The sequence below is a fragment of the Pelodiscus sinensis genome, chromosome 31 (assembly GCF_052426305.1).
Source record: "Pelodiscus sinensis isolate ZL-2025 chromosome 31, ASM5242630v1, whole genome shotgun sequence".
NCBI classification, from domain to species: domain Eukaryota; kingdom Metazoa; phylum Chordata; order Testudines; family Trionychidae; genus Pelodiscus; species Pelodiscus sinensis.
Window position 1 is genome coordinate 13,544,424 of NC_143082.1, and position 25,246 is coordinate 13,569,669.

At 55.7% G+C, this 25,246-nt stretch overlaps 1 protein-coding gene across 14 annotated transcripts in view; it reads right to left on the bottom strand.

Moving 5' to 3' along the window:
* The window catches only part of R3HDM2 (R3H domain containing 2), a 108,784-nt gene that overhangs the window by 24,822 nt on the left and 58,716 nt on the right, over positions 1-25,246 (bottom strand). For 11 of the 14 annotated variants that reach the window (XM_075901798.2, XM_075901799.2, XM_075901793.2 and 8 more), the window contains 9 exons: positions 17,069-17,264; positions 13,553-13,594; positions 11,644-11,730; positions 10,178-10,304; positions 8,404-8,482; positions 7,335-7,394; positions 5,571-5,711; positions 5,100-5,208; positions 1,176-1,271 (listed from right to left, as the gene is read on the bottom strand). In XM_075901798.2, the coding sequence (XP_075757913.1) occupies positions 1,176-1,271; positions 5,100-5,208; positions 5,571-5,711; positions 7,335-7,394; positions 8,404-8,482; positions 10,178-10,304; positions 11,644-11,730; positions 13,553-13,594; positions 17,069-17,233 (906 nt within the window). In that variant the 5' untranslated portion in view covers positions 17,234-17,264. Of the gene's footprint in view, positions 1-1,175; positions 1,272-5,099; positions 5,209-5,570; positions 5,712-7,334; positions 7,395-8,403; positions 8,483-10,177; positions 10,305-11,643; positions 11,731-13,552; positions 13,595-17,068; positions 17,265-23,030; positions 23,049-25,246 lie in introns of those variants that run through there. The other 3 variants (XM_089774752.1, XM_089774753.1, XM_075901797.2) reach the window with 2 other exon arrangements.

Sequence of the window (25,246 nt, forward strand, 5' to 3'; positions counted from 1 at the left end):
ACACTTCACAGAGCTTAGCCCACGCCCCTGCCCAGTGCTGAGAATCAGGCGTTCCTGGCCCTGCTCCGTAACCTGGCTCTAGGGACTCAATCGCCGTCAGACACAGAAGAGAATCTGATGAGCTCTAGGCCTGCTCCAATAACTCCAAACACAGCAGCTCTTTCATAGGAAGCACTCCCATGGCTCCCGCCCAGCAGTGCTGCCCCAGTTCAGCCTGTGGCTCGGATCGAGGCATGCCGCAGGTTCAATCGATTTCCTACACTCCGGTCAGGCGTCCCCCACCTGCGGGGGCGTCTTCCGACGGTCACTAGACAGCCACTGCCCGGGGCTGCCGGCAGGAGCACTGACGAGCTCCCAAGGGGGCTGTATCCTGACTCTCCCCTTCCCAGAAGCATGGCAGCTCCCAGCTGCTCCGGGCCGCCTCCAAGGGGTGGGGGAGGTGGCAGGTAGAGCCATGCTGCTGCATGCAGCGGGTGAGCAGACCAGCGGCAGATTAGCATCCAACTACATCTGCTCCCCTCCCACCCCCCTGCCCCATTTGTCGCAGTGCTGGAATCCCGCCCCACTGCCCTCCTCCCGGGCTTCTTGGGAGTAGGGCGCTTGGGCGGCCACCCAGCTGATTAGTGGAGCGCCCACAGCCAGGTTTTCTGTTTCTATTGGTGGTGCACATTGGCACCCGCCTCAGCGCACAGAGAGAAAACTTATTCCGCACGTGGATGGAAAAGCTTAGGGGGAACACCGGTCCCACTTCCCCCCTGCAACCTCCCCCAGCTGCCTCCAGGGAGCACAATTCCTGAGCAGCTTCAGATGGAGCTGGGTGCTTACTGAAGAAGGCGACACGCCCCCACTCTCCCCTCGGGCAGCACTCCTAGCTCGGCATGGCTACCTTGGGAACGGGCCTTCAACACCTGATGCGGGGTGCCATGTTCCCAGAAGGGATCTGAGACGCATGTGTCCCAGGTGGGGCCCACAGAATCACCAGACGCTTGCAAACCTCTCGCCCGTTTCCAGCCTCACTCGGGAATGCCAGGGCAGCGAAACGGCCAACCCGTGGCAGGTGCCCCGCCCCAAGAAACGGATGGGGCAAGAGGGGCAGCTGGGCGGGTGGCGGAGGGGCTCCCCAGAAAGTAGCCTCAGCCGCGAGACGGGGTGGCGCTGGCAGGAGCTCGGCTTACCTCTCGCGCGAAGATCCGCTCTCTGACCCTCTGGTACTCCTCTTCTCGCTCTTCTATCGACTTGCTCCGCCGCCCATCCTGCAACGGGATTCTGATCTAGAGTGACAAGCAGAACTCGGCTGGTTACACGCTCGTGCCCCGCCCCCCGAGTGTAGGGACCGGGAAGGCGATGTGGCCGACTGACCCCGATACCACGCCTGGGCTCTGCCCCGTGCTCTCGTAACCCAGCAAGGTCTCTGCCCCAGACGCTGCTGCCAGCGGGAGACGCTCTGCTTGGGATCCACTGACCGGACAGAGAGAGGCCCCAGGCCTGGAAAACTCACCCCCTCCTAAGGGTGCACCAGGGGCTGGGGGACATAAAATCTCCAGCTCCGCGACACCCACTCCAGCTCTGAGCAAGCTAGCGTGCTAAAACCAGCAGGCCAGCGGCAGCGCACCGGCCACCTGCCTACGGTCTGGGGCAGGGACTCGGCTAGTCCAACCAGGCATGGCCACCCTGCCATTTTCAGAGCGCTTGTTTGGCCAACGCCAGTGCAGGTACCTCGACCGGAGCTGGAAATCACAGCTCCCGCGTGCGGCCCAGCGGAGTCCCACCTCTCATGGGGACTGCTGCCATCAGACCACGCACTGTTCCCTGAATCCCCCCCCACAAGCGGAATGAATTTTGCCTTGTGCCCCAAAGGGGAGGGGACGTGCGACACGTCACCTTCAGACTGGTGCACAGAACACGATTCACATGGTGGGAGTGGGGTCAAGGGGTTCTGAGTGGGGGAGGGAGCTCAGGCCTGGGATGCAGGGGTGGGAGCGGGGCCGAGGGATTCGGAATACAGGAGGGGGTCGGCCCAGGATGCAGAGTTTGGGATGCAAAAAGGGGCTCTAGATTTGGAGAGGGGCTCTGGGCTGGGGTGAGAGTGCAGGAGCAGGTCCAGCTCTGCCCTGGGGGTGTGGGTGGGGCTGGGGATGAGGGGCTTGGGGTGCAGGAGGTGGCTCAGGGTGGGGCAGGGGGTTGGGGCTCGGGCTTACTTGGGTGGCTAGTGGTCAGCGGTGCGAATGCACTGCCTGGCGCCTGCCTGTCCTAGCACACCACGCTGCACCCAGGTCTGGCTCCGGGAGGGTGGAGGGGCATTGAGGCTCCACGGTGTGTGGTGCCCCGTGGCCCCCCCACCCAGGAGCTGACCCTGCTGTGCTGGCCACTTCCCCACCGGCCCCAGCAGCGAGCTGCCCTGGCCGAGGCAGGGGCCCTTCCCCCCGCTGCGGCAGCTCCCTGCGGGGGTCAGCGGGGAGGACCCCCTCCCCTGGCTGGGGGCAGCTTCAGGGCTTGGGGTGAGGTATCTCCCCCTGCCCGGGGCTTACTGGGAACTTAGCACGAGACCCTTCCGGATTCAAGCCAGCGCCCGCGGCGAGGCTGTCAAAGCCAGGCCCAGAAGTGCCTCCCTCCGCCTCCACGCCCGCTGCTCAGACTCAAGGCTCTAGGCCCCGTAAGCCTGTATGGAAGAACAGGGGGGTGCCCTCCCGTGCACAGCAAGCCAAGCACCGCGCAAGGGACGAGAGCAGAGGGGCTCGTGCGACGGGACCTGGCTGCATATCTCCTCCCAGGCACAGGGGGAAGGGCGGGGAACACCAGCCCACGCCAAGAGGGCTACGGAGCAGCAGAGCCGGGCTGCCTGGCACAAGGGCTCAGGGCGGAGTGGAGATGGAGCGGAGCTCCGAGGGGTCCCTGAGCACAGAGCCTGCAGGCATTCCTCCAGCTAGGGACTGAGGGGCCCTACCCTCTGCATTTGCCTGGGAGACCCTGAGCCCCGGCGGGGTTGGCGGAGACTTTGCAATGGCTCAAGGTCCCTGGTTTTCCAGGTGAATTTCTCACTCCTGAAGGGCCTGTGAGGACCATTAGCAGCTGGGTGTAGCCAAACTGTAGTCCTACACCGTTTGTATCACCCTGACGCTCAAGATCAGTCAATGGCGGCTGTACAGTCTGGCTGCTTGTTAGCTCTGCAAACAAAGTTGGGTCTTTCCGAAACTCTGTAACCCTCGGTCTGGACTGCGCCGGACATTGTCCAGTGGGAGTGAAGAACGGGTGAAAAGTCCTCCCCAAGGGCCAAAAAGACTCGAGAGACTTGGAGATGACTGGAGAACATCCCTGGGGCCCGAGGCTGGATGAATCAGCAAAACAGAGTGCCTGGGAGACTGGCCAACGCTCCCACAGGGGAGACCACAAGCAAAAGCGAACAAGCCTGACCCTAAACATCGAAGGATAACCACGGGGGAGGGGACCCCCAGATTACCATAGCAAGCACTGCAGCACGACACTGCAACCCAGAGACTCCAATGGGATCTCACAAGATGGAGAGTTCTTGCCTCGGGATGTTAAATATCGGTTAATTGAATAGTCAAGCAACCTCGTGAAGTTTTATTGGTTAGTTGACTAGTCTAGCGTCCCCAGGGTGGGGCCGGCAGCTGCTGGATCAGAGGCAGCAGCGTGCAGTGCCAGGTGGGAGCTGGTCTGCGAGGGGAGCCAGTTTAAAAACCAGCCCCCCTCACGGACCGGCTGCCTTTTGCCCCGCGCTGCTGCTTCTGAGAAAGAGGCAGCGACACAAAGTGGCAGCAGCCCCTATCACGGTGAGGGGGGGAGGGGGTCTGAGCTCCTGGACCCGGTGCGAGCCAGAACTGAGCAGGGTGCCTGCCTGGCTGGCTCTTAATGCACTTGAAATGCAGAGCTGAAACGGGGAAGGTCCCGGCCCCAGCGAGAGCCAGGAATGAGTCGGGCTACCTGCCCGCCCAGCTCCTAATACAGAGCCACAGCGGGGGCAGGTCTTGGACCCGTCGCAAGCAGGACTGAGCCAGGCTGCTGGCCAGCCTGCTACAAAATGTCCTGGCGGGGAGAGGGACACGCGTGTGGTCTATAGCATTAACCTATACGCTTTTGCTTATCGGTTCATTGACTATATTACTACATCCCGATTCTTGCCATAAGGTCCTGGGCTTGGTCCTGCAAGCAGAGCCTCGAGTCGCAATCAATAAACCCAACGCCTCACTCATGTTCAGTCTTACTTGGCCGATAAGACAGACTTGAGCCACGACAGACTAGCAACTGTAAATCGTCCGCAGGACGTGTGCGTGCGCGAATGCACGTGTGCAAATGCACGGGCTGCTTTTCCGACTGTATTCTTAATAAACGCGGTGTATTCCCCTGAAAAAGATCCTGTGTGCTTCTTAGAAGCATAACACGAGAGCGCAGCCTGCTTTGTGCACACACACGTGCATTTGCACACGCACATGTCCTGCAGATGGTTATAGGTGCCAGCCTGTCCACACGGCAAGGGCCTGCCAACACCGGGGTAGAAAACGCCAGAGCCCGAACTGCCAGATTCAGTGGGGGACGGGGGCTTGACATCCTAAGTGCCCTGTGGACTCCTGGGGTTCTGCAGCCCAGAAGCAGGGCCGGGCTCCCATGCTGCAGCTGCAAAGAAAAGCCTGAAACCCCGAATGCAGCAGAGCTGATGCGCTGGGGCCTGGCTCTGCGGAGAGCCTGAAACACTAGCTCATTGGCTCCCCAAACAGCCCTCTGGAGGCCACAGCAGCCCTGGAACAACGGCTCGGACCCAGCCTGGCTACTGCACGCTCAACTCGCTGGCCAGGCCGCTACCCCGGTCACTGCTGAGGCTGGGAACCTGCTGGGCTGCGGTGCAGTGCGGGGCAGCGTGCCTGGGGGTTTGCCTACCACCCGGCTGCTGGAAGAGACAGCAGAGGGGCCTCTGGCAGTTATCGGGAAGGTAGCACAGACCCCGGAGGGATTTCAAGCTGCTCCCATGCAGGCAGGAACGCCGCCAAACTCACTGATCCCATTCCCAGGCAACCTCGAGCAAAGCGCCGTGGCTGCCTCGTCGGCTCTCGGGAAGGGGCTGGGCGCCTCGCACCCCAACCCACCTGATTATCGTCCCGGTCCATGCTGGCGTCGTCTCGCTTTAGGATGAACCTCTGAGGGAAGTCTACGTTCTTCTCGTCTTTGATGTGCTCGGAGAACCTCTGCTCGGGGCTGCGGGGAGAAAGACGCCGTCAACCGGGGCAGGCCACGGTGGCCAGGAACCTCACTGTGTGGCCAGAGCGGGAGGCGCAGGAGGTCGGGGCAGCGGCTCGAGGCTGCAAGCCACTGGGAGACTCAAGCTGCCGCCAGATCCTCTCGAGCCAGTCCGGGCAGGCTGGGGCACCAGTGCCTTCAGGAGGGGGAAAGCCCCCATCCAGGTCTGCACTGGGAACTGAGAGGGTGCGTCTCTAGGCTTCCCTGCTCCCTCATTCCCTCTTCCCCAACCCACCCCCCCCGTGGAAGGATGAGGTGCGCCAGGCGCGCCTGGGGGATGGGGAGTCCCACCCTCCCCCCCGCCCCGGGGCTCTCCTTACATCCTCGTGTTGCTGGTCTTGTTGATAATGACGGCTTTCCCGGTTTGGTCAACGTTGTGGTCCATGCCGAAGTAGGCAGCTACCCTGTGCAAGAGCATCCTGTGATAGGACGTCATCTGAGGGAACTTCTTGAACTGATTGCTGAGAACGGAAGGGGAGAGCCCTTGAATTCACACTGCGCTCGAACGGGCAAGATCCATCTGACGCCAACAGGGCTCAGCCCGGAAAGACCGAGACCCTGATCCAGCATTTGATCGTGTGCTGGGTTCTCAGGGACTTCATGTGCCAAAGCAGGGCTGGGACGCCCCACGGGCGCAATGCTGCTGACCTGGGGCCCAAGGGACCAGCTAGAAGCTCTGCCCCGATTCACCGAAACACAAGCTGAACTGTAATCCCCTGTTGGGCGGCTTTGCTGCACCAGGCCCAAGGGAGAAGCTGGTTCCGAAGGGGGCTGGGCTGACGGGATTCTTCCCTGCGGATCTCCTGCGGAAAGCCCTTTCTGTGCTCCGAGGACAGGCCATGTGAAGGGTGGGAGCGCCCTGGAGGGACGGGCAGCTCTCAAGGCCTCTGGGTGGGGAACAAGGGAGGAGGACAGATCGAAAGGCCCTTTGTGTTTTGAGCTGCTGTGCAGCAAGAGAAACCTCTCGGTACATTTCTGGTATTTCAAATCGCAGGCTCCCTGTGTAGAGGGGCCCTGCCAAAACAGGAGCATCTTGAGAGCGTGTCCTTCGACCAACCAAAGCGCACAGGCTTGGCCAGGGTCTGGGAGAGCCAGCTCAGGGCTGGGCATAGAGCTCTAGCTACAGACAGGAAGAGCGCCAGACGCCTGCCCCACCGCTGTGCCGTGCCTCGGGCCTACAAGCAGGGTCGAGGGGGCAACGGGGCCAGCTCTGGGACCCAAACTCCTATCACACAGTTGGCACTTGGGGTCGCTACGACTGGGTCTGGATTCGAACCAGCACCTGGCCAGGGAAAGGCTCCCGTCTCCCCATCTCCAGGCGCCAGCCAGTCTCGATGGAGAAGGGGCAGGGTGCTAGTCTGGGGCTCTGGAGAGCCTGCTCTGTCCCAGGCAAATCACTGACGTCAATTAACCTGGGCTTTCCCCCAGCCTCCCCACCCCTCCCCTGACAGCCCCGGGGCTTCCGTGTGTTTCAAGCCTGGGCTAGAGTTTGGGTCTAGTTGAGCTCTGGCTGGAACCAGTCCATTTTGCAGGGAGGACCCCGGCCAGGTTCCCTGAGTGTGGACAGCCCTCCGATGCCCCCTCCCAGGAGTCTCCCCCAAAAGACAGGCAAGTTACCCCAGAATTGCCACAAACGGCTGGGAACGACTCCTAGATCGTCTCAGAACAAGGGCTCATGGGATATGCCCCAAGCCGCACCCAAGCAAAGACAGAACCAGCGCAGGCCCGGCCTCAGGGCAAGGCGAGCAAAGCGGTTGCCTTGGGCCCTGCGCCTCCAGGGCCCCGTTCTGCCTGGCGCCCGGCTGCTCGCTCCCTGCCCAGGCAGCCAACCACAACACGCCGCCTTCGGCCCCACAAACTCTTTGGCCGGGCCTGAACCAGCGAGGACCCAGGGATGCCCAGAGGGCTTTGCCATGGGGAATCCTGCAGGCAGGCTAGGCTGACCGGAGGGAAGACGCCAGGTTACAGACAAACCTGTAAGACTCTTTGGGCCTTATTTCTCCATCCCTTTCAGTGCAAGAGCGCCTCCTACTGCCCAAGCCACCAACCCGCTTTGCTTCATGCAAACTCCACCGGCCACTTACTTGTTATCGCTAATAAATTCCAGAATCTCCTGTTCTAATTTTAGCAGCATCATTCTATCCCTGTCCAGACAAAGCAGGGAGGAAAAGAAAACAAAAAGTCACATTCAGAAGCAAAGAGGAGACTGCAGTTCTCTTTGATAATTGCAGCTTCACACTCCCTTCCTGCCAAGCCCCAGAAAATGCCTGGCATGAGCAAAGCGCAAGGCTACTCTTCCGCCAAGCTTCGCCCTCCCTGCGCGGCCGAGCATAAAAAGAAACAGATACATTACGAGGCGAGTGTTCCTGTCCAAGGAGACCTACGGCTGCATGTTTGGTGGGACCGTTCAATCCTTGTGCCAGGAATGGCCATATGGATAGAAACCCAAGTGTGGGATGTTTATGCCTAACCAGCGCTTGGCGTTCAGTTTGATCCTGTTTATGACTGATAGCGCAGCAGGCGCTCGATACACAGGTCTTTGATAGCTATTTAGAGGAGGGATTTTAGTGCAATTAAGGCTCCCTTCCTGCCAGTAGTCAAACCAATTATTTTTCTTCTCTCAGTTTGAATCCATAATGCGTAAGCAGGTCTGTTTCACGAGTTGGTAATAATGAAATTACTGCCCCTCCTGCCAGTACAGCCTTTTACTCTGGGCCAAGTCCCCCTGAATTTCAAGATGTGCAACTCACCACTAGAGGGGCTGTGATTTCTGACAGACCCTTCCATTCTGTCTGCATCATACAGGCCTCTCTCAATCCCTGGAGCGTGAGGCACCAGTGAAAAACATCTTAGAATCACAGACTCACACAACACTAGCAATGGAAGGGACCTTGTGAGGTCATCAAGTCGAGTCCCCTGCCCTCATGGCAGGACCAAGCACCGTCTAGATCATCCCTGACAGGTGTCTGTCCAACCTGCTCTTAAATATCTCCAGAGATGGAGATTCCACAACTGCCCCCAGGCAATTTATTCCAGGGTTTAACCACCCTGACAGGCAGGAAGCTTTTCCTAATGTCCAACCAAAACCTCCCTTGCTGCAGTTTAAGCATCTTCCTCCCTCCACTCACTCAACTTCACCACCTTGCGACCTACCTTGGATTTTTTTTCAGTGTATTTACTAAAAATTCATGCAAATCTATTCCAGTGGAGTCCGTGTATTCTTGGCTGGAATCTAAAACAACAACAACAGAAGAGATTCAGAGCAGAGCCCTGCCTTTGTGTTCGGTGTGTATTCAGCATTAGGGATCTGGTCCAGGACTGGGGTTTCTAGGCACTACGGAAACCCAATTATCCATGGACCAGGCAGCACAACTGGGAACGGGATGGGATTCCTAGAGGGCTACTCCCTCCTCAAAGTCACTGCCTGCACAGGCGGGTACAACACCTCTGAAGTCAGTGGAGTGGTCTCTGTTTGGCGCTAGAGAAATAAACCCTATAATATAATGTAATATAATATAATATAATCAGGGCTCGTTGAACTGTGGCGAGCCCCACTCGCCAGCTGTGCTGTCCAGCGATCTGCGCATGCACAGATCGCCCAAACCCGGCTCTTCCGGGCTACAATCTACTCGCCACAGGCTAGTAGATTGTATTATTTGTCGAACCCTGATAATAATAATAATAATAATAATAATATATGGAGATATACCTATCTCATAGAACTGGAAGGGACCTTGAGAAGTCATCGAGTCTAGACCCCTGCCCTCACGGCAGGACCAAGCACCAACCCTAGATTATCAGATTACAGATTCTTACTACTGGCCACTGGAAAGGAAGGGAGATGGAGCTGGTGATTACGGTGCTTGACAGGGACACACAATGCCTGGATTCAGTTGCCGGCTCTGCCGCACATGCCTCCTGCCATCGTGAGCAGGTCACAAAATCGCTCTGTGCTTTCGTTTCCCTAGCTGTAACACGGAGGGGGATGACTGTTTCCTAACTTCCCAGGGGTGCCGGGAAGAGAAAGACATGAATACACAGCAGATGATAGGGCCATAGGAGCCCTCTGAGACCTCACGCGGATCCAGAACAAAAGTTTGCAAGGCATTCCCAACACTTAGAGAAGGGAATGTTTTCATCCTAAACAGCTGCAAGAGCCAGATGTTCAGTGCCCCCCCACCCTCACATTATGGAACAGTTCACCCTCTCTGGCAGTGCTAGGATGCCCTCTCCTGCCCAAAGGCGGACGCTTCAAAGCCTTCCCTGTGAATGAGCTTTGCACCCGAGGCCTCAGAGGTTACATTACCAGGAATATCCTTCCTCCAAGTGGGAGCAGAGAAGCCGCGAGTGGCGTTCCACCTGCCCCAGCACAACGGAGCTGGCAGAAGAGCCTGGCTCGGGGGTCGGATTCCAGGCCTGATTCGCTCTCTGGATGCAAATTTTAAGCTTTGCTCTTTCAACCAGTTTTATGGCCCAAAACGTTAAGAAGGAGACTCCTCTAACGGCTCTGGTTGGCCGAGTCCCAAAGCCCCTCTACAGGCCCGTCTCTATGGGGAGTTTCACAAAGAGAAACCAAAACCGGAAACTTCTCGGTGTTGTTTGTAGCTGTGTCAAAAATGTCCAGATCCCCAAGGCCATAAGGACACCACGTGTCAGTCACAGAACTGTCCACTGGGCAGGGCCTTGTGGGGTGAGCTAGACCAGCCCTCTGAGCTGAAGCAGGGTTTGCTACACCGAGACCATCCCGCACTGGGTGTCTGGTAGAACACATGCCAGTTTAGAGGAGTGCTCCCCCCACAAATGAAGTTATAAGAAAGCCCCAAAGGACCGTGCCAGGTAACAGACACTAAGGGGTGAGTCCTGGCTGTCAGGGTCCCAGAAAGCAGGCTCTGCAGCCCCACGCCAGCGCACCGAGAGGACACCTGACCTCGGGAGAGCATTTTCCTTGGTGCCTTCTCCTTATTCTTGTCTTTTTCCTCTTTCTCGGGCCCATCTTTTGTAGACTTCTCCTCTTCCTTGTCCGAGGGGCAGCTGACATGCAACTGAATAATGTCCTAGAAATAAGCAAGCAGAACGCTGCTGAGTTCAGTGCCCCAAACGTATCCTGTGGCTCTTTGCATTCCGTGCACAGTGGCTGGCGTGACCAGTGTCGGGGGACCTGCACTTGAGAGCTAAGTCACGGAATCACAGGAATGGAGGAGAACTCCATAGTCATCTAGTGCAGGCCCCCGCATGCATGGCAGGGGACCTAAACCATGCTGGACAGGAGTTTGTCCACCCTGCTCTTAAAAGTCTCCAGTGACAGAGATCCCACAACCTCCCGGACAGTCAGGCAGTTTTTCATAATGTGCAACTAAAACAGCTCTTGCTTCAATTGAAGCCCATTGCTTTTTGCCAATCCCCAGAGGTTAAGAATAGATTGTTCTCTCACTTAGTAACAACCTTTTAGGTATCTGAAAACAGTTATGTCCTCTCTCGGCCGTCTCCAGAGTAAAATCCCCCCAACTTTTCAATCTTCCCTCACAGGCCATGTTTTCTAGGCCTTTAATCGCTTTGGTTGCTCTTCTCTGGACTCTCTCCAGTTTCTCCACATCTCTTCTGAAATGTGGCGCCAGAACTGGCCACGAGCCTCCTGTTCAGGCCTACTCAGCGCAGAGCAGAGCGGAAGAATTACTTGTGGCGTCTTGCTTACAACACTCCTGCTCAGGCAACTTTTTTTTTTGCAGCAGTGTTACACGGCTGACTGAGATTTAGCTTCCCTCAGATCCCTGTTGGCAGCGCTCCTGCCTAGACAGTCACTTCCCAGTCTGTACGCGTGCAACGGATTGCTCCTTCCCAGGTGGAGCACTTTGCATTTGCCCTTATTGAATTTCAGCCTATTTACCTCGCATCCATCCTCTGGGCTATCCAGATCACTCTGAATTTCAATCTGACCCTCTACAGCACTGGGACCCCTCCCAGCTCAGTCCCATCCACACCCGCTGCAAGTGGTCTGTCTGGGCCACTGTCTACATCACTGATGAAGCTACTGAACAGCACCAGGCCTCGTGCTGGTCCCCGAGGGGCATCACTCGCTATGCTGAGCTCCAGCTCACGCTGGTTTGGGGAGGGCAATGGAGCTGCTGATTACGCTGCCTTTGTGCCCAAAGCAAAGAGTCGCAGCAGCAGAGCAGACGCGACTCCCAGGTCTCAGGCGGATTTGTACGGACAGCTCAGCTGCGTGTCTGCCGTCACTGCTCACGCTCCTGCAGCTGCACTGCTAGCGCGAGACTGTGCAGACCAGCCCGGGACACATGCGCCTCGCTTGTCCTGTCGCCGTGGCTAGGGAACAGCCACTGGCTCTCCCTTTGACCCGCACCGAAATAAGAGCTCATGGTGTTTGACCTGGCCTACCTGGACTTCCAAGGCCCCGTCCACAAAGGGACCGGAGGATTCTTCACACACTGCCAGGCTCCGGACCAGCTTGAGCTTTGAATTAGACTGGAATACAAAGGAACACCACATGCATTTCTCTGCTGCAGGACAAGCGCGCGCCGACGGAGGCTGTGGGGGCGATGGCAATGCATTCTTCTTTTCCAGAGACCTTCATTCAGACTCAGCCCACCAGACTTGAGGGGAAAGGCTGTTGTGCTAATCCACCGCACCACTTAGCCTCTGCGGGTAGGAAACCTCGCAGAGCCATTACCCCGCCCGATTCCTCCTCTGCACAACAGCTAATCGCAGAGCCTGCCCCGTGCAAAACTCTGCCTAAGGGGCAGCACTGAAACGGACGAGGAAGCTGGAGCAGGAAGTGGTCGTTCTGCTTTCCTGGCTTTAACTAAAAGGCAGCCACCCATGGAAATCTTGCCTGCCTGCCAACTTTGGGGGCTTCAGGATTGTCAGCGAGTTGATGAATTTGGGGTGCCAAAGCCCACCCCTCCCAAGATCCACGGATGCTCTCGAGAGCAGGGCTGAGCAGTGGTACGTCACATGGGAGGGTGTCACTTAAAGGCCAGCCTTCCTGTGTGCTGGATACTCTCACAGATAAAGGCCAGATGGGACCACTCGCTCCTGCTGTCTAACCTCCACACAGGGTACAAGAGGGGTGGCATTCTGCAGCTAAGAAACAGGACTGGAATAGAGTTGGAGAGATGGGACCTCTGTGATCACCCGGTCTGCCCTCCTGCTAGCACGGGCCCCAGGACTTCCCTAAAAGTACCCCGTTCGACCGAGAGCCTCTCTGTTAGAAAACCACTCCGTCTTTATGGAAATGTCACCAGTCACCGAGAATCGGCCATAGCCCTTGGGAAGGCATTCCAGCGGTTTGCGACCCTCCCTGCTGAAACATACCCTTATTTCCAGTCGGAATCTGTCTAGCTTCAAATTCCAGCGACTACATTGTGCTAGGCCTTGGCTGAATACAAGGGAGTGGAGCAGGGACTGGAGAGTAAAAGCAAACGTGATCGGCTGACTCGTGCCACAATATCCCCCGAGGAGGAGGGGAAACTAGGTGTAACTAGACGGCTGGGAAGCATTAATTTTCCACTTGTGTTTTTCATTATTATTATAACGGGTGAAAATCCGCACTCCCACTGGCTGGATTTCCTTAGGTGGGCAGAGAACAGAGGTATTCAGCTAACCGGTCAGCACGCCAACTGTCTGGACAGGCCAATTCCCACCTGGCGTGTCTCCGGCCCGGGACACTGTGGAGGGTAGAGACATAGGGCTGAGAGCACAGAACCGTTTTTATATCGTGGACCAGCAAACCCATTCACAAACTTTTGGTGAACCGGCAACATTTGACTTGAATAGTTGCATATTCATTATGCAAATAAAACGTTACCGGTCCACCAAGGGGCTGCCGTGAACAGGTGGATTCAGCTGCGGAGGCCGCCCACCACGTGGAGGCTGCCACAGCTGAAGGTGGTTGCTGTGTGGCGGCTCAGGGGGTCGGGGTGTACCCCAGAGCCGCTGCAAACAGCCGGCTTCAGCTCCAGCAGCCAGTGGTTCGTGGCCCATGGCCTGGCAGGTGGGAACCGCTGTGGTGGCTTGTCGGGGTCTCAGGGGCTTCATCGCAGGCTGTCGCTGTGGTAAGACAGAGCAAAACGAGCCAGCACGGTGTTCAAACATCTGTTGCGCTTGGCTCGAGGGGACACGGAGATGGCAGCTGGGGAAGAGGTCTAAGGGCAGGTGCCAGAAACGCTAATGGGAGGAAGCAGATCATGGAGCTGGGAGGTCAGCGTAGGACTCGAACCCTCTTCCCCAAGTAGCCTGGGCACCTCTGCTGAAGGCAGGCAGGAGGCGAGGCGGGAAGGTGCCCTACCTTGGCTCTTTTTCTGGCGTGTCCATGATTTGAAGTTCGCCTCTGTGGAGAAAGGAAGGAGAAAGTGGGAGGATCAATCCGACCCTATGCCATGCCATGTAACTAGGGCCCTTCCAAATTCACGGTCCATTCTGGTCAATTTCACAGTCACGCTGGTGCCGCTGCTGGTACGGTGCTGCCTTCAGAGCTGGGCACCCAGCAAACATTCCAACCCCCTCTCTCCAGCTGCCCAGCTATGGAGGCAGCAGCACACGAATGAGGGTTACAATATTGTGGCACCCCTAAAAGAACCTTGTGGTCCCGCTGCACATCCCGTGTGGGTCAGGACCCTGGGTTTGAGAAACGCTGGTCTCCTCCACGCAAGCTGTATAGCACAGGGTAAAAGCAGGCCAAAGGCCAGATTTCACCGGAGGACACCAGATTTCATGGTCCAGGATGCATTTTGCATGGCTGTGAATTTGGTAGGGCCCTCCATATAAACCAGTCTGCTTTGGTGACACACTGCAGGGCCACCCAAACGCCATCGTGGAGGCAGCATGGTCCAGGCCAAACCTCTCTGGTGGCAACAGAAGAAAGCAGATCCAAAAGGAGACAGCGCAGATGGTCACCCACAGCCGCCTGTCGAACCCAAAGAGGCAAACATTGGCAGAGGACTCGCCCGACGGGCTCAGGCCGTCGGCCCATCTAGCACAGCGTGCCCCTCTCTGCCAGTGCACAGTGCCTGGTGCAGCAGCAGATATGGGGTAATCAGCCCCCATTTCAGGTCTAACCCTAAACCCTGAAGCCCACAGTTCATCTCCCGTCCCAAATTTGTCATAGGTAATTATGAAGCCAACCAACGGCGTGCTAGCTCTTTGGGACCAGGGCCGGCCTCCCTAGCAGGCCTGTGAAAAGGCTCATGTCCAAGACTCATGCACAGAATAAAATGCCCGAAGTCCAGCCCACCGCCCGTGGCCCCTTCCTTGCCCCCGCCCCGGAGGCTGAAACTTGCACATGGCAGATGTTGAACACAGCTCTCGCTAACACCCCAGGAGCAGAACAGCTTCCCAGCTGAGGGATGAGGGAACGAGCCATTCCACAGACAGACGAGAGTACAATAAGGACCAGCTGCGGGCTGTAACTGTGTTGGTCCCAAGATATGACACACACGAGGTGGGTGATCATTTTTTTTATTGGACCAATGTCTCCTTCACCAGACGTCAGCCCAGTACAAGGTATCAGCTCTCCCCCCTGGTCTGCCTAATATAATGGACCATTATTTAGTTGCTATGGGGAGCAGGTACGTGGACGTGACGGGATAGGCTGAAGTCCTGCCACAATGTGCTCCAAATCTGTCTGCCCGGCCGGGAAAAAAGTGATGAAGAGCTAGCCTCTCAGAACTGCCACCTGCGCTCACGGAGGGGTAAAAGCCTCGGAATCAGCAAGACACATGGAAAAGAGGCACAGGAAGCGGATGCTGGACTCCCCCCATCCTACACACAGCACGTTCCCAGGACACACACACACAGTTAATGTCTTGTTGAAATGACCCAGGCCTGAGACGGCAGCGAGAGGATTCCGGTCCCTACCCCGCTAATGCAGACAGACAGGAACCTGCCAACTAAGGCTGCATGGGAAGTTCCTTTCTAGAACTTATCTCAGCGTGACAACCTGAATCGCGGAGGCCCCTCGTTCAGCCTCGGCACCGTGCTGCTTCTGCCTGATGTAAGCCTGAAGGAGAACAGCTCTGGAGAGATAAGAGGGTTGCAGGCTGCCAGAACAGAGAGGGGTGGGGTCCAGCAAAGGCCACCCAAACCACACCCAGGCTCACAAGACAGGCCCCAGAATAACTTTGCTCCTGAGCTTCCTGCAAGAAGACTGGCTGCAGAGGGTCACTCACTTCACCCTACCTTCCTTTGCCGGTCAGTGGCCTCCCAGCGGCGCTCAGCACTAGGCTGGCAGGGCCTCGTCACGCAGCACGAATCGCAGCTCCACGGGGCCGCTGGCACAGAGAGGGGGCTGGACCGAGAGGATGAGACTGCCAGACGGAGCAGGGACTTTTCCTGAATGCACAAGACGGCTGTACGCCTTTAAAAGGGATCTGGCTGGGCGCTGCCAGTAAAGATCTGGCTCTGCAAGGAGTTCTGGCCTCTCTGCCAGAGTCCCAGCGAAGAAACGCTACCGAGTCGTTTCACAAGCAAACAAACGCTGAACCCAGAGGGGAAGGGAATGGCCAAAGCAACGTGCACCGGACGCTCGGAGCCCTTCCACACACTGACCCGTAGAACTGGGGGCAACCCTGTTCCAGGGCTGATCCGGTCAGCGGCCCACAACCATGCTCCACTTCACAACTCTTGCTAGCCCGGCCCAAGCTGTCCCTGCCTTGCCGGCTCAGGGGGATGCTACAAGACCACAGGGAGCTGAATGGGGAGAGGAACCCGAGGCTGAGGGCCAGGTGAGCTCTAACAGGCAATGACTCAACAGCACATGCTGCCACAGCAATCAAGGGGAAATGAATCACAGCAGCAGGGTGTCAATTACTGCTGCCCCATCTGGAGCTGGACAAACCCCCACCTCCCCCATTCAGCGCGCTCTCTGCCCAGCGATGATGCTTGTATGTCGGTTCCCTTCGGCAATCTAGAGCCAGCCCCTGGATTTTAAGCGCAGAATCCTGCGGCGCATCCTCCCGCGCAGGTTCCGGTCCTGGCAGCTCCCCTCCCACAGCAATGCAAGTTCCCCCCTTCGGGCAGACGTGCAACAGAAGCACCTGGAAGTGCCAGTGACCCCAGCTGGCCCTGTTTTGCGCCGGGCTGCCTGTCACTTGGACAGGAGCCACTTTGGGGTATTTCCAAACCTTCCCTTCCGTGCCAGCCTCACCAGCCTGTTCTGAGAGAGCTGGAGTCTGTACACTGCGGCCTTTCCTAGCATGCTCCGCAAGCCACGCCCACACTCTTGGCCAGCTGGTGCCAGTCAGAGAGCCTACGAATGCCATCGGGCCCCACTGAGCTGGCACTGTATGGGGCATACAGGGAGAGAACTGCCCCCAAGAGCTTACAGGCTAACCAGACGTAACAGACAGAAGAAAGAGGGGTACAGAGGGGACGGGACGGGATTTGCTGGCGCTAGGCTGATTTCCACAAGCTGAGGGTCTGTTCCCCTTGGTGAATTCCCATCTCACCCACTTCCTGGATGAGGGCTGGCTTGTTACAGAGAACCACGTGATGATACAATTCAGCTCAAAAGTCGGACTCCCCCCGAGGGCCGCTCAGCCCACACACAATATCCTCTCTCGCCTTTCTGCAAAGGCGCCCCTTCTTCCAAGCGCTCGTCTGGGCAGGGTACTGAACTGCCTGCCTCCGGGAGCCAGCCAAACCCGCTTCCCCCTTTCCCAGCAGGGTCTCCCCACCAAACGTTCCCAGCCTTTGCAAAAGCACCAAGTGGCCAGCAGGCACAATGGGAATCTCCACACCCTGGGCGAGTCTGCCTCTGCCTCTCGTGACAGTAACACCGGGACAGGAGGATGAACAGGTGCCTTACCTGAGATTCCTGCCGTACGTTGGCTTCTTCCCCGTCCTTCTCAACCTCTTCTTTGCTCGGTGACCTGGATACAAATTTGTTTTTGTTCACAGATTCCTCCACCAGCTTTTTTTCTGACTCTTTCATTATTTCCAGGGTCTCTTGCGTGGTGTTGCTGTTAGACATCTTCAGTGCAATGCAGTGGAGCGATGGGCACCTGCCGGGAGAGAGGAGATGGGGCAGAGAGAGGGGAGTCAGGATGATGGGAGAGAGCCAAGTCCGAGCTGGACCTCTTCAACAATTCACCCGTAATTTGCCCCACGGTGGGGCCCTGCTCCCTCCTTAGTTCCAGCGCCCACAGGCCCATCCCTGTTGAGCTTCCTCTGCAGCAAGTGCCCTCGAGCAAGTGAGAGCAGCGGGCCTCATGGCCAACTTCCTGTGACCAGCTGGTCCTACACCAGCCTCCTTCCGGATGCAGTCCCTTGCTGCCAATAGCACACTCAAGCCGGAAACTTACCGGCTGCTGTAGAGCAGAAGTGACGGGCCTCTCGCTGTGACCGAGAAGCTGGAAGCAAGATCCAACTAAGACAATCCAGGGCATGGCTAGGGGCACCCCAAAGCACCAGCCTTATTCTGTGGCTGCACCCCTTCTTAAGTGGCTCTGCTCTCTCCCATCCCCCCCCCCCCACCAATGTGTAACAACAGGAGCAGCAGGGCCAGACACACTTCTGCTATCTTCTAAACTGGTACGGGGCTAATCCCACCTGTCCAGAGCTCTAGGCCAACTAAGCTCTGCCCCGGAGAAGGAATCCATCTCCACCCATGCCAGCAGAGTCCTGCCAGGAGAGGATCCCTGCTGATGCCACCCCACAGAGCTAAGATGGGGGAGGGCAGAGGAAGCGTGTCCCTTGCAGAGCCTCATCTGCAGAGGCAGCACCCCCCTGTGAAGCGGGTTCGAATGAAAGCAAAGATGCTGATGTAACCATGTGATTCCAGGAGGCCAGGCCTGCACCTTTGCTGGCATTCACCAGAGGCACGAATCTCTGCATTCGTTATTTTAGAGGGCCTGCCACAGACCCAGCTCAGCCCACACAGAGGCGCACGGCCCGCGCTGTAGAACACGTCGTCGGTATGGACAGGCGCTAGGCAGGCAGGCTTTATTTGCTGCAGTGACGTCACGAAGCACACAGAAGGCGCAAACATACTTTCAACAGATGTGTCATTTTGCTGGCAACATCACAAGTCTCGTGGAGGGTAAACTCAAATGCTGCTACCGCAAAGCAAGCCCCATGCAGCATCATGGCCTTGTGCACAGGGAGAGGGGCACAGGTGACCTGGATTCAATTCTTGGCTCTGCCACCGGGCGGCCGGGCGAGTCACTTAATCATATCATTGCCCCATGCCTCAGTTTCCCCATCTGTAAATTAGGGCCAATGATACTCACCTTCTTTGCAAAGTGCTTTGAGAGCTACGGCTCAAAAGACACAGGTGGGATTATTGGTATAAATATATTGTTAGGTCACAAGAACGTAGGAACAGCCAGACTGGGTCAGACAAAGGTCCATCTAGCCCAGTAGCCTGTCTGCCGACAGCAGCCAGGTCAGGATTTAATTTTCCCAAGACATCAGTTCAGAAAGCCGCCTCCAAACCTGCAGCTGAGAAGAGACCCCAGGCAGCATGGGCAGGGCCCAGTGTCTTTCAAAGCAACGTCGCTCTCTTTGCTGCAGGATTTGTGACTGAGACCAGTTTCTAGCCCCTCTGTTTCCAAAAAAAACCCTTTCAAAGTCTACCTGAGACTGCAGACAGCCTGAAGCAACACATCTGATGGAAGAGTGCCATGTGGCCGGTCATCCAAATAGATGTTGGTTCTGAAACCTAACAATTTAACTCGGCTTTGTTAAATGGGTAGATAATGAAGCTTCAGAGCAAGTAAATCAAGCAGGCTTCTAAATTTGGGGGTGGATACATCGCTCAAGAAGGACAACAATGCTTCTGAAACAGAGCACTGTATTGTGGCTGCATTTGCAGCATACAGGCTGAGAGCTGTTCTATTGCTATACTGGAAGGGGATAGATAGATCAATAGGAATGCTGGCTTAAAAGACACAGAACATGTCTGCACTGGCACTAAGACCACGTGAATAGAAAAACGCTACATTTAAAACCTGAAGAAGAGCTCTAGGTAGCCCTAAAAGTGTGTGGGGGGGGGGGCGGTCTCTCATTTCACCAATAGAAGTTGGGCCAAGAAAAGATATGACTTCACCCACCTGGTACCTTTAAAATCTGGGACTCAGATGGCTACCCCGCCATTGCAAAAAGTTAAAAGACCCCAAAGCACTGTAGTACCTGGACACCCTGCTGACATTTACCCCCTCATTTTAACATTCGCTTTGGAAGAAGGTGGATGAAAAAGAGTCAAATACAACAAAGATTTCTTGGCTGTTGGCTCTGCATGGGAATTGATCATATTCACTGGCTAATTCAGCCTCATTCCTCTTTAATTTGTAGCACTGCTAACATGAAACATGTGTGTCACTTTGACTGCAGCTACTGGCCTGGCAACACCAAACCCTGAACTAGTTATCACTGGTAGAAGTCCAGGGACACGTTCCACGTCCCAAACACAAGAGGGAGAGGTTTTTATTTCGGTTATGAATTCAGGAGATGGGCACGGTTCTACATTAAAATGCTAATACATCTTTAATTTGACAGCTACTCTGCCCCCACTAAAGTCACAGTTCCCGGTTCAAATTCATCTGGGGGAATATTGTGGAAGGGAATCTGACTGTCAGGACAATGGCCATTTTATACACAGGCGTCTGTTGGGTTGGACGCTGGGTGAAAATGCTGAAAGATAACTGCTAATCCCTCTGGCAGATGCAGGCCAGAAACTCAGAGGGAAAGGTTTCAAGAATTCATATGCATTGGAAACTTGCTGAGAGCCACAGGAGTGTAGAACTTGAAGGGACCTGATAGGTCGTTTAGTCCAGTCTCCTGCACTCAAGGCGAGACTATGCAATAACTAGACCAATCCTGGCAGGCATGTGTCCAACCTGCTCTGAAAAATCTCCAGTGATGGAGAGTCCACAACCTCCCTAGGCAATTTGTTCCCGTGCTTAACCACAAAAAGGTAGGAAGTTTTTCCTAATGTCCAACCTAAACCTCCCTTGCTGCAATTTCAGCCCATTGCTTCTTGTCCTGTCCACCAAGGTAAAAGAAAACAATTGTTCATCCTCTTCCTTGTAACAAACTTTTATGTATTTGAAAACTTATCATGTTGTTGTCCCCCCCCCGTCCCTCCCGCCCCCAGTCTTCTCTTCGCCAGACTAAACAAACCCAAGTTTTCAATCTTCGAAAAGAAGAAAGCAGGTTTATTTGTTTTTAAGATGCACCATTTCAATGCCAACTTGATCATCTTAGCTGCAAGTGCAGTGGTTTCTGGATCATGCGATTCCAGGAGAAACTCCCTTGTGCTCTCAGAGGCAAGAAAGCCTCAAAGAAACAGAGCAAGCTCTTTGGCTGGACCTTAAGCACGGAAGTGACCTACTTCCCTAGGGAACCCAGCCCAGTGCTTCACCACCCTCCTAGGGAAATAGTTTTTCTTAATATCCAACCTGGACCTCTCCCACTGCAACTTGAGACCATTGCTCCTTGTTCTGCCATCCGTCGCCACTGAGAACAGCCTCTCTCCATCCTCTTTGGAAGCTCCTTTCAGGAAGTTGAAGGCTGCTCTCAAATCCCCCCTCGCTCTTCTCTTCTGCAGACTAAATAGACCCAACTCCCTCAGCCAAGTAACAAAGGGCAAACATGCTTCAGTAGAATCCCAAGTCAGTTTCAACCCTGTGCTCCATTTGTACCCAGGTCAGTTTCAGAATCAAAGCTGCCAAGTATAGGAGCAAATGGCATGACTGAAACTGGGGGTGGAGGGGAGGGGTGTTAAAAACTGGAAGCTACCACTTTGTATTGCCAGGGGTTTCCCGATACGGCTTGCAGCCTTGGGAGCTTACACAGTCAGTCTCCAAAGAGCCAGCCTAGAGCAAAGGGCAGAGACTGGGCTTCTGGGTTAGGGAGCAGCCTGCTTTGTCACACACTGTCTCTGGGTTCCTGCGAGGGGTAATGCTGAATTTGAAGGAAGACGTCACTACACCGGCCTCCCAGGGATGCTACATGGCGCTCTTCACTGGCCTCGGGGAGCTGTGTGCAAGAGGGCACAATTGTCCAAGCACAGCTCTTCCCCAGCCAGCCCCCCCAAGCTTGGGGCTGTTGGCATAAGGACCTTGTGAGTCAGGGATTCTTCCTGGGGGGCTATCGCATCTGCTGCAGGGCTCCTTTGTGGCAAACTGGCTGGAGTAAAGGGGCCACCAGTAGGAACCTACTCCAGGGTGGTTGTTTTTTTTTTTTTTTAAAAGCATCGTGTTGGGAAAACAAAGGAAGGTAGCAGAGGAGAGGCAGGCTGCAGTGGAAGGGGCTGCATGCACTGCATCGCCAGTTACATTGCAAGGCAGACTCTCTCTCTGGGGCTCTGGATGTTAAGATGAGCACCAAGGGGGTGCTGAGGGCAGAGCCAAGGCACCTGTTATTGGCGAGAGAGTAAATCGGCGCCCAGGCCTCTGCCTTGCTGTGGCAGGTTTCATTTCCAGGCAGGAAGGCTACAAAAAGCACCAGCAATCCCATAAGCAACTTTCTAGGCCTCATGCCAAAGAGCGACTGAGTGAGGATGCACAAGTTCAGCTACGGTTCTCTCCTCACGCAGAGGCAGCAGCGGAATAAGCCACCAGCAGAGTCCCAGCACATGTCTAAGGCCATGCCCCCTGCAGCCAGCTCACTGGCACCAGCTCTGCCCAGTCCACAGACTGCCTCAAATCTCAGCCTGGTGCAATGCCCGCAGACTAAAGCTACCGTTCCAGGCAGCAGACAGCCACTATCAAAGGCTGATGCAGGAGAGGGTCTGAAAACATGCTGCAAACCAACTTGCCCTCTGGGTGCCCACAACTCACAAGGGCAGGCGGGGGCAGTTGAGGTCCGACTCTCGCTCGAGGGGCACAGGCTAGAGGAGAGGGCTGCCTGAGCCTGCTCTTGTTCACTAGAGTTAGAGAGACACCGATCGGCAACACTCCCAGCCAATCACAACAGGGCTCTGACACCAGCTTTCTCTGGCAGGTGCCACATGGAACAAGTGGGGGGAAGGTCCAGGGGAGTGATTCCCTTGGGAGTTTTCCTCCTAGTGGAAGTCCCAACAGAACAGGGATGGCAGGGGCGTTTGCTCAAAAGAGCCAAGTGCCCAGCAAGTGCAGTAATCACAGCCCAGCCTTGAGAACTGACATTGCGGGAGGGGGCTTCCCGGCTCTGTCAGACCCCTCCGTCCAGCAACTCTGCCCCAGAGCGGAGCTGGCTCACGAGAGGGAGATGTTCTTTGAGTTCCAGCTTTCATGGGAGCTGGAATTCGGTTGGGGAGGCGTGCCCCAAGGGACCACGCACAACACCTTTGGAGCACTGGGTTGCACAGCCACCAACTCAGCCCCTTCACATTCTTGATCTGGAAAAACCAGGGAGAGCAGGCGGCTCTCTGATCCATGGGGTCAGTTTGGTAGTAAAGCCCCTGCAGCAGCAAAAGGAGACTTCCTGGGCAGACTGGCCAGACAGTCCGTGGCCTGACCCTTGATTTCCAAGGAGAAACACCTGCATTTAAATGGGTGAACATCTGCAAAACCACCCCTCGGCAATGGCCACTGTGGAAACATCCCCCCCCCCACCACCACCAGCACCAGAGCCATGGGAAGGACAAGGGGTGGATCTTTGCCCATTTGTATCAGAGGAAAGAGGGAGTCTGCTACATAGAACTCATTCAGAGAAGATCAATATGTTAATAGCCATAACACACACACACACACACACACACACACACACACACACACACACACACACACACACACAAAGAAAAAAACCACCCCACAACGAGAGAGAGAGAGAGAGAGCGCACCCACCCCACAACTCCAGTCCTCTAGCATGGCTCCTCTGCATGGAAATTAAAAGCAGAGACATTGTGTTCCGCCGGTGCGTCTCAATAAAGGCTCTTCTAGAAGAGGTTTCCTTTCTGTGTGAATGAATCAGCCACGCTCCCCCAGGACACGCGTGGGAGGCAGCGTAGGAGGTGGCTGACATGATCCGCTGTGACAACCCGCGACTTGCAGAGAAAGTGAAAGTTCGCAGGGCTGGGTGGATGCACGGGGGCGGGATGGAGAGCAGGAGGGGCAGTGCTGAACCGCTGCTCACAAGGGAGGGTGAAATGATTACATAGATACATCATCAGGGAAGCCACAAAATCTGGGTCAGGAGGAAAAAAACAACAAGCAGCAGGAGCAGAGGGAGCTGCTGTCAATTTTCTCAGTTTGGTTTTGGGGGCTGGTAGGGGAAAGAAGCCAGCTGAGGCCTGTTTGGAGTGGGAGTAGGCGCACATTTACAGGCCCTGCCCCTTCCTAAGACAACAACAAACTCCATCCCCACTTGCAATTAATAATATCCTGCTCCTCTGTGTACTTTGAAAATGCCAATAAATGTCATTCAGTCCATGCCAAAGAACCACCTCCCACAGCAGGCAGGCTCAGTCTGAGCCTCATTTAACACATGGGGAAACTGAGGCGTAGAAGTCACCTGACTTCCCTCGCACTGTCACACAGCAAGTCAGTGACAGAGCTGAGAACTCCAGGGTGGAAAGGATGGGATTCAAAATGAAGTACTTCAACCGTCACTAGTTTGGAGGGGTCGGTTCGCAGGAGCTGCCCATCAAGAAGAGCCAGGAGGCCACCAATAAGGATCTGTTAACTTGTTTCTGATGGGCCTTACAGTGATGGGTTCACGCCAGATCCTGAAAGTTACTTCCTGGCTGGACACGACTTGCTTCCTCAGCCTGGGCCAGGACCGTGGTGCGATGGGGCTTGGGGGAGCTCTGCTATCCCAGCAGATGAAACGTCGAAGTGGTCAGTGCAATCCAGCGTCTGCATTGCTGCGTCTGCCTGACAGTCTGCAACACTTTCCAGGGCAAACACAAAGTGGAGTTAAGAGCTGCAGGGACGAAGCAGTGTCAAAGGGCTGGGGGAAAGGCACAGAATAGCAGTGGCCGACACTCAGCAGGCGGCTGCTCCAAGTGAGCTGCAAAGGAGAAGGCTCTCACGCCCTAGTGAGGCTACAGAGAGGCGGCTTGGTGCCACGTGCGGATACAAAATCAGAGATGGGAGCCATGCGACTGGCTGAGAAAGGCGCCAGAGACGTGTGTTTAAAACAAGACCACCTTGGCAAGGTCCTGAAATGAATGGGAGGCCAGTGAAGATGTCCGAGAGGGAGGTGGCCCTGTGGGAGAGGGCAAGAGGGGGCAGCGTTCTGCACCTGTTGGACAGTGCTGACTCCATTGCAAGATAAGGAGGCCAATGGAAAGTGGGAAAGAGGGAACGGGCTGTCCCTCCGCTCTGGGCTGCTTTAGGGCCAGGCCGTTCACACCCCTGCCGGCACGTTTCTAAGCCACACTCAACCAGGTTTCAAAAACTAAACTTGTGCATGCACACAGGGCTGGTAAATGATTATTTTCAAAAAATCAAGTAGATCTTAACAGCTGGTGGCGGGGAGGGAGGGGGATCTTTCCAGGGCTTTTGACTCTTACTTCCCTTCGGTGTTACTCTTGTCATTATTTTTTGTCTTCTCAGGCCTATTACAGAACATGCTCTATTTAGGCAGAGCCTATCCTTCATGTCCAGAGTCAGCCTATGCTGCTGACTGTGTGGTAGGAAAACGTTGCTTCCAGGACAGACTGTAGCCACCAGATGCAAGGAAAACGTCTATTTGTCTGGGAGAACAGCTGCTTTGGCTAACTAGGAAATAAAAACGCATCCCTTTAAAGAGGGACACTTGGAAACAACACAGAGCCAGACATTCCTCTGGAAAAGTGAAAATGTTCAAAAATATGCATCCCGCACGCCCACAGCTTGTCTGCTACAGCCCGAGCGCTGGGCAGACTGTGCACATGCCAGCCCTAGCAAGGAGGCGATCGGAAAGGTGGTTTTGAATCCTGCCCAGTCGTGCTGTAAGAGTCTGTCCAGCCAAACGCAGCTCTGCGAGGGAATGATGCCCAACTGCAACAAAACGCACTCCAGCCAATTTTGAGAGAGATGCGCACGAAAGAAAACGATCTCCTCCTTTGCCCCAGCAT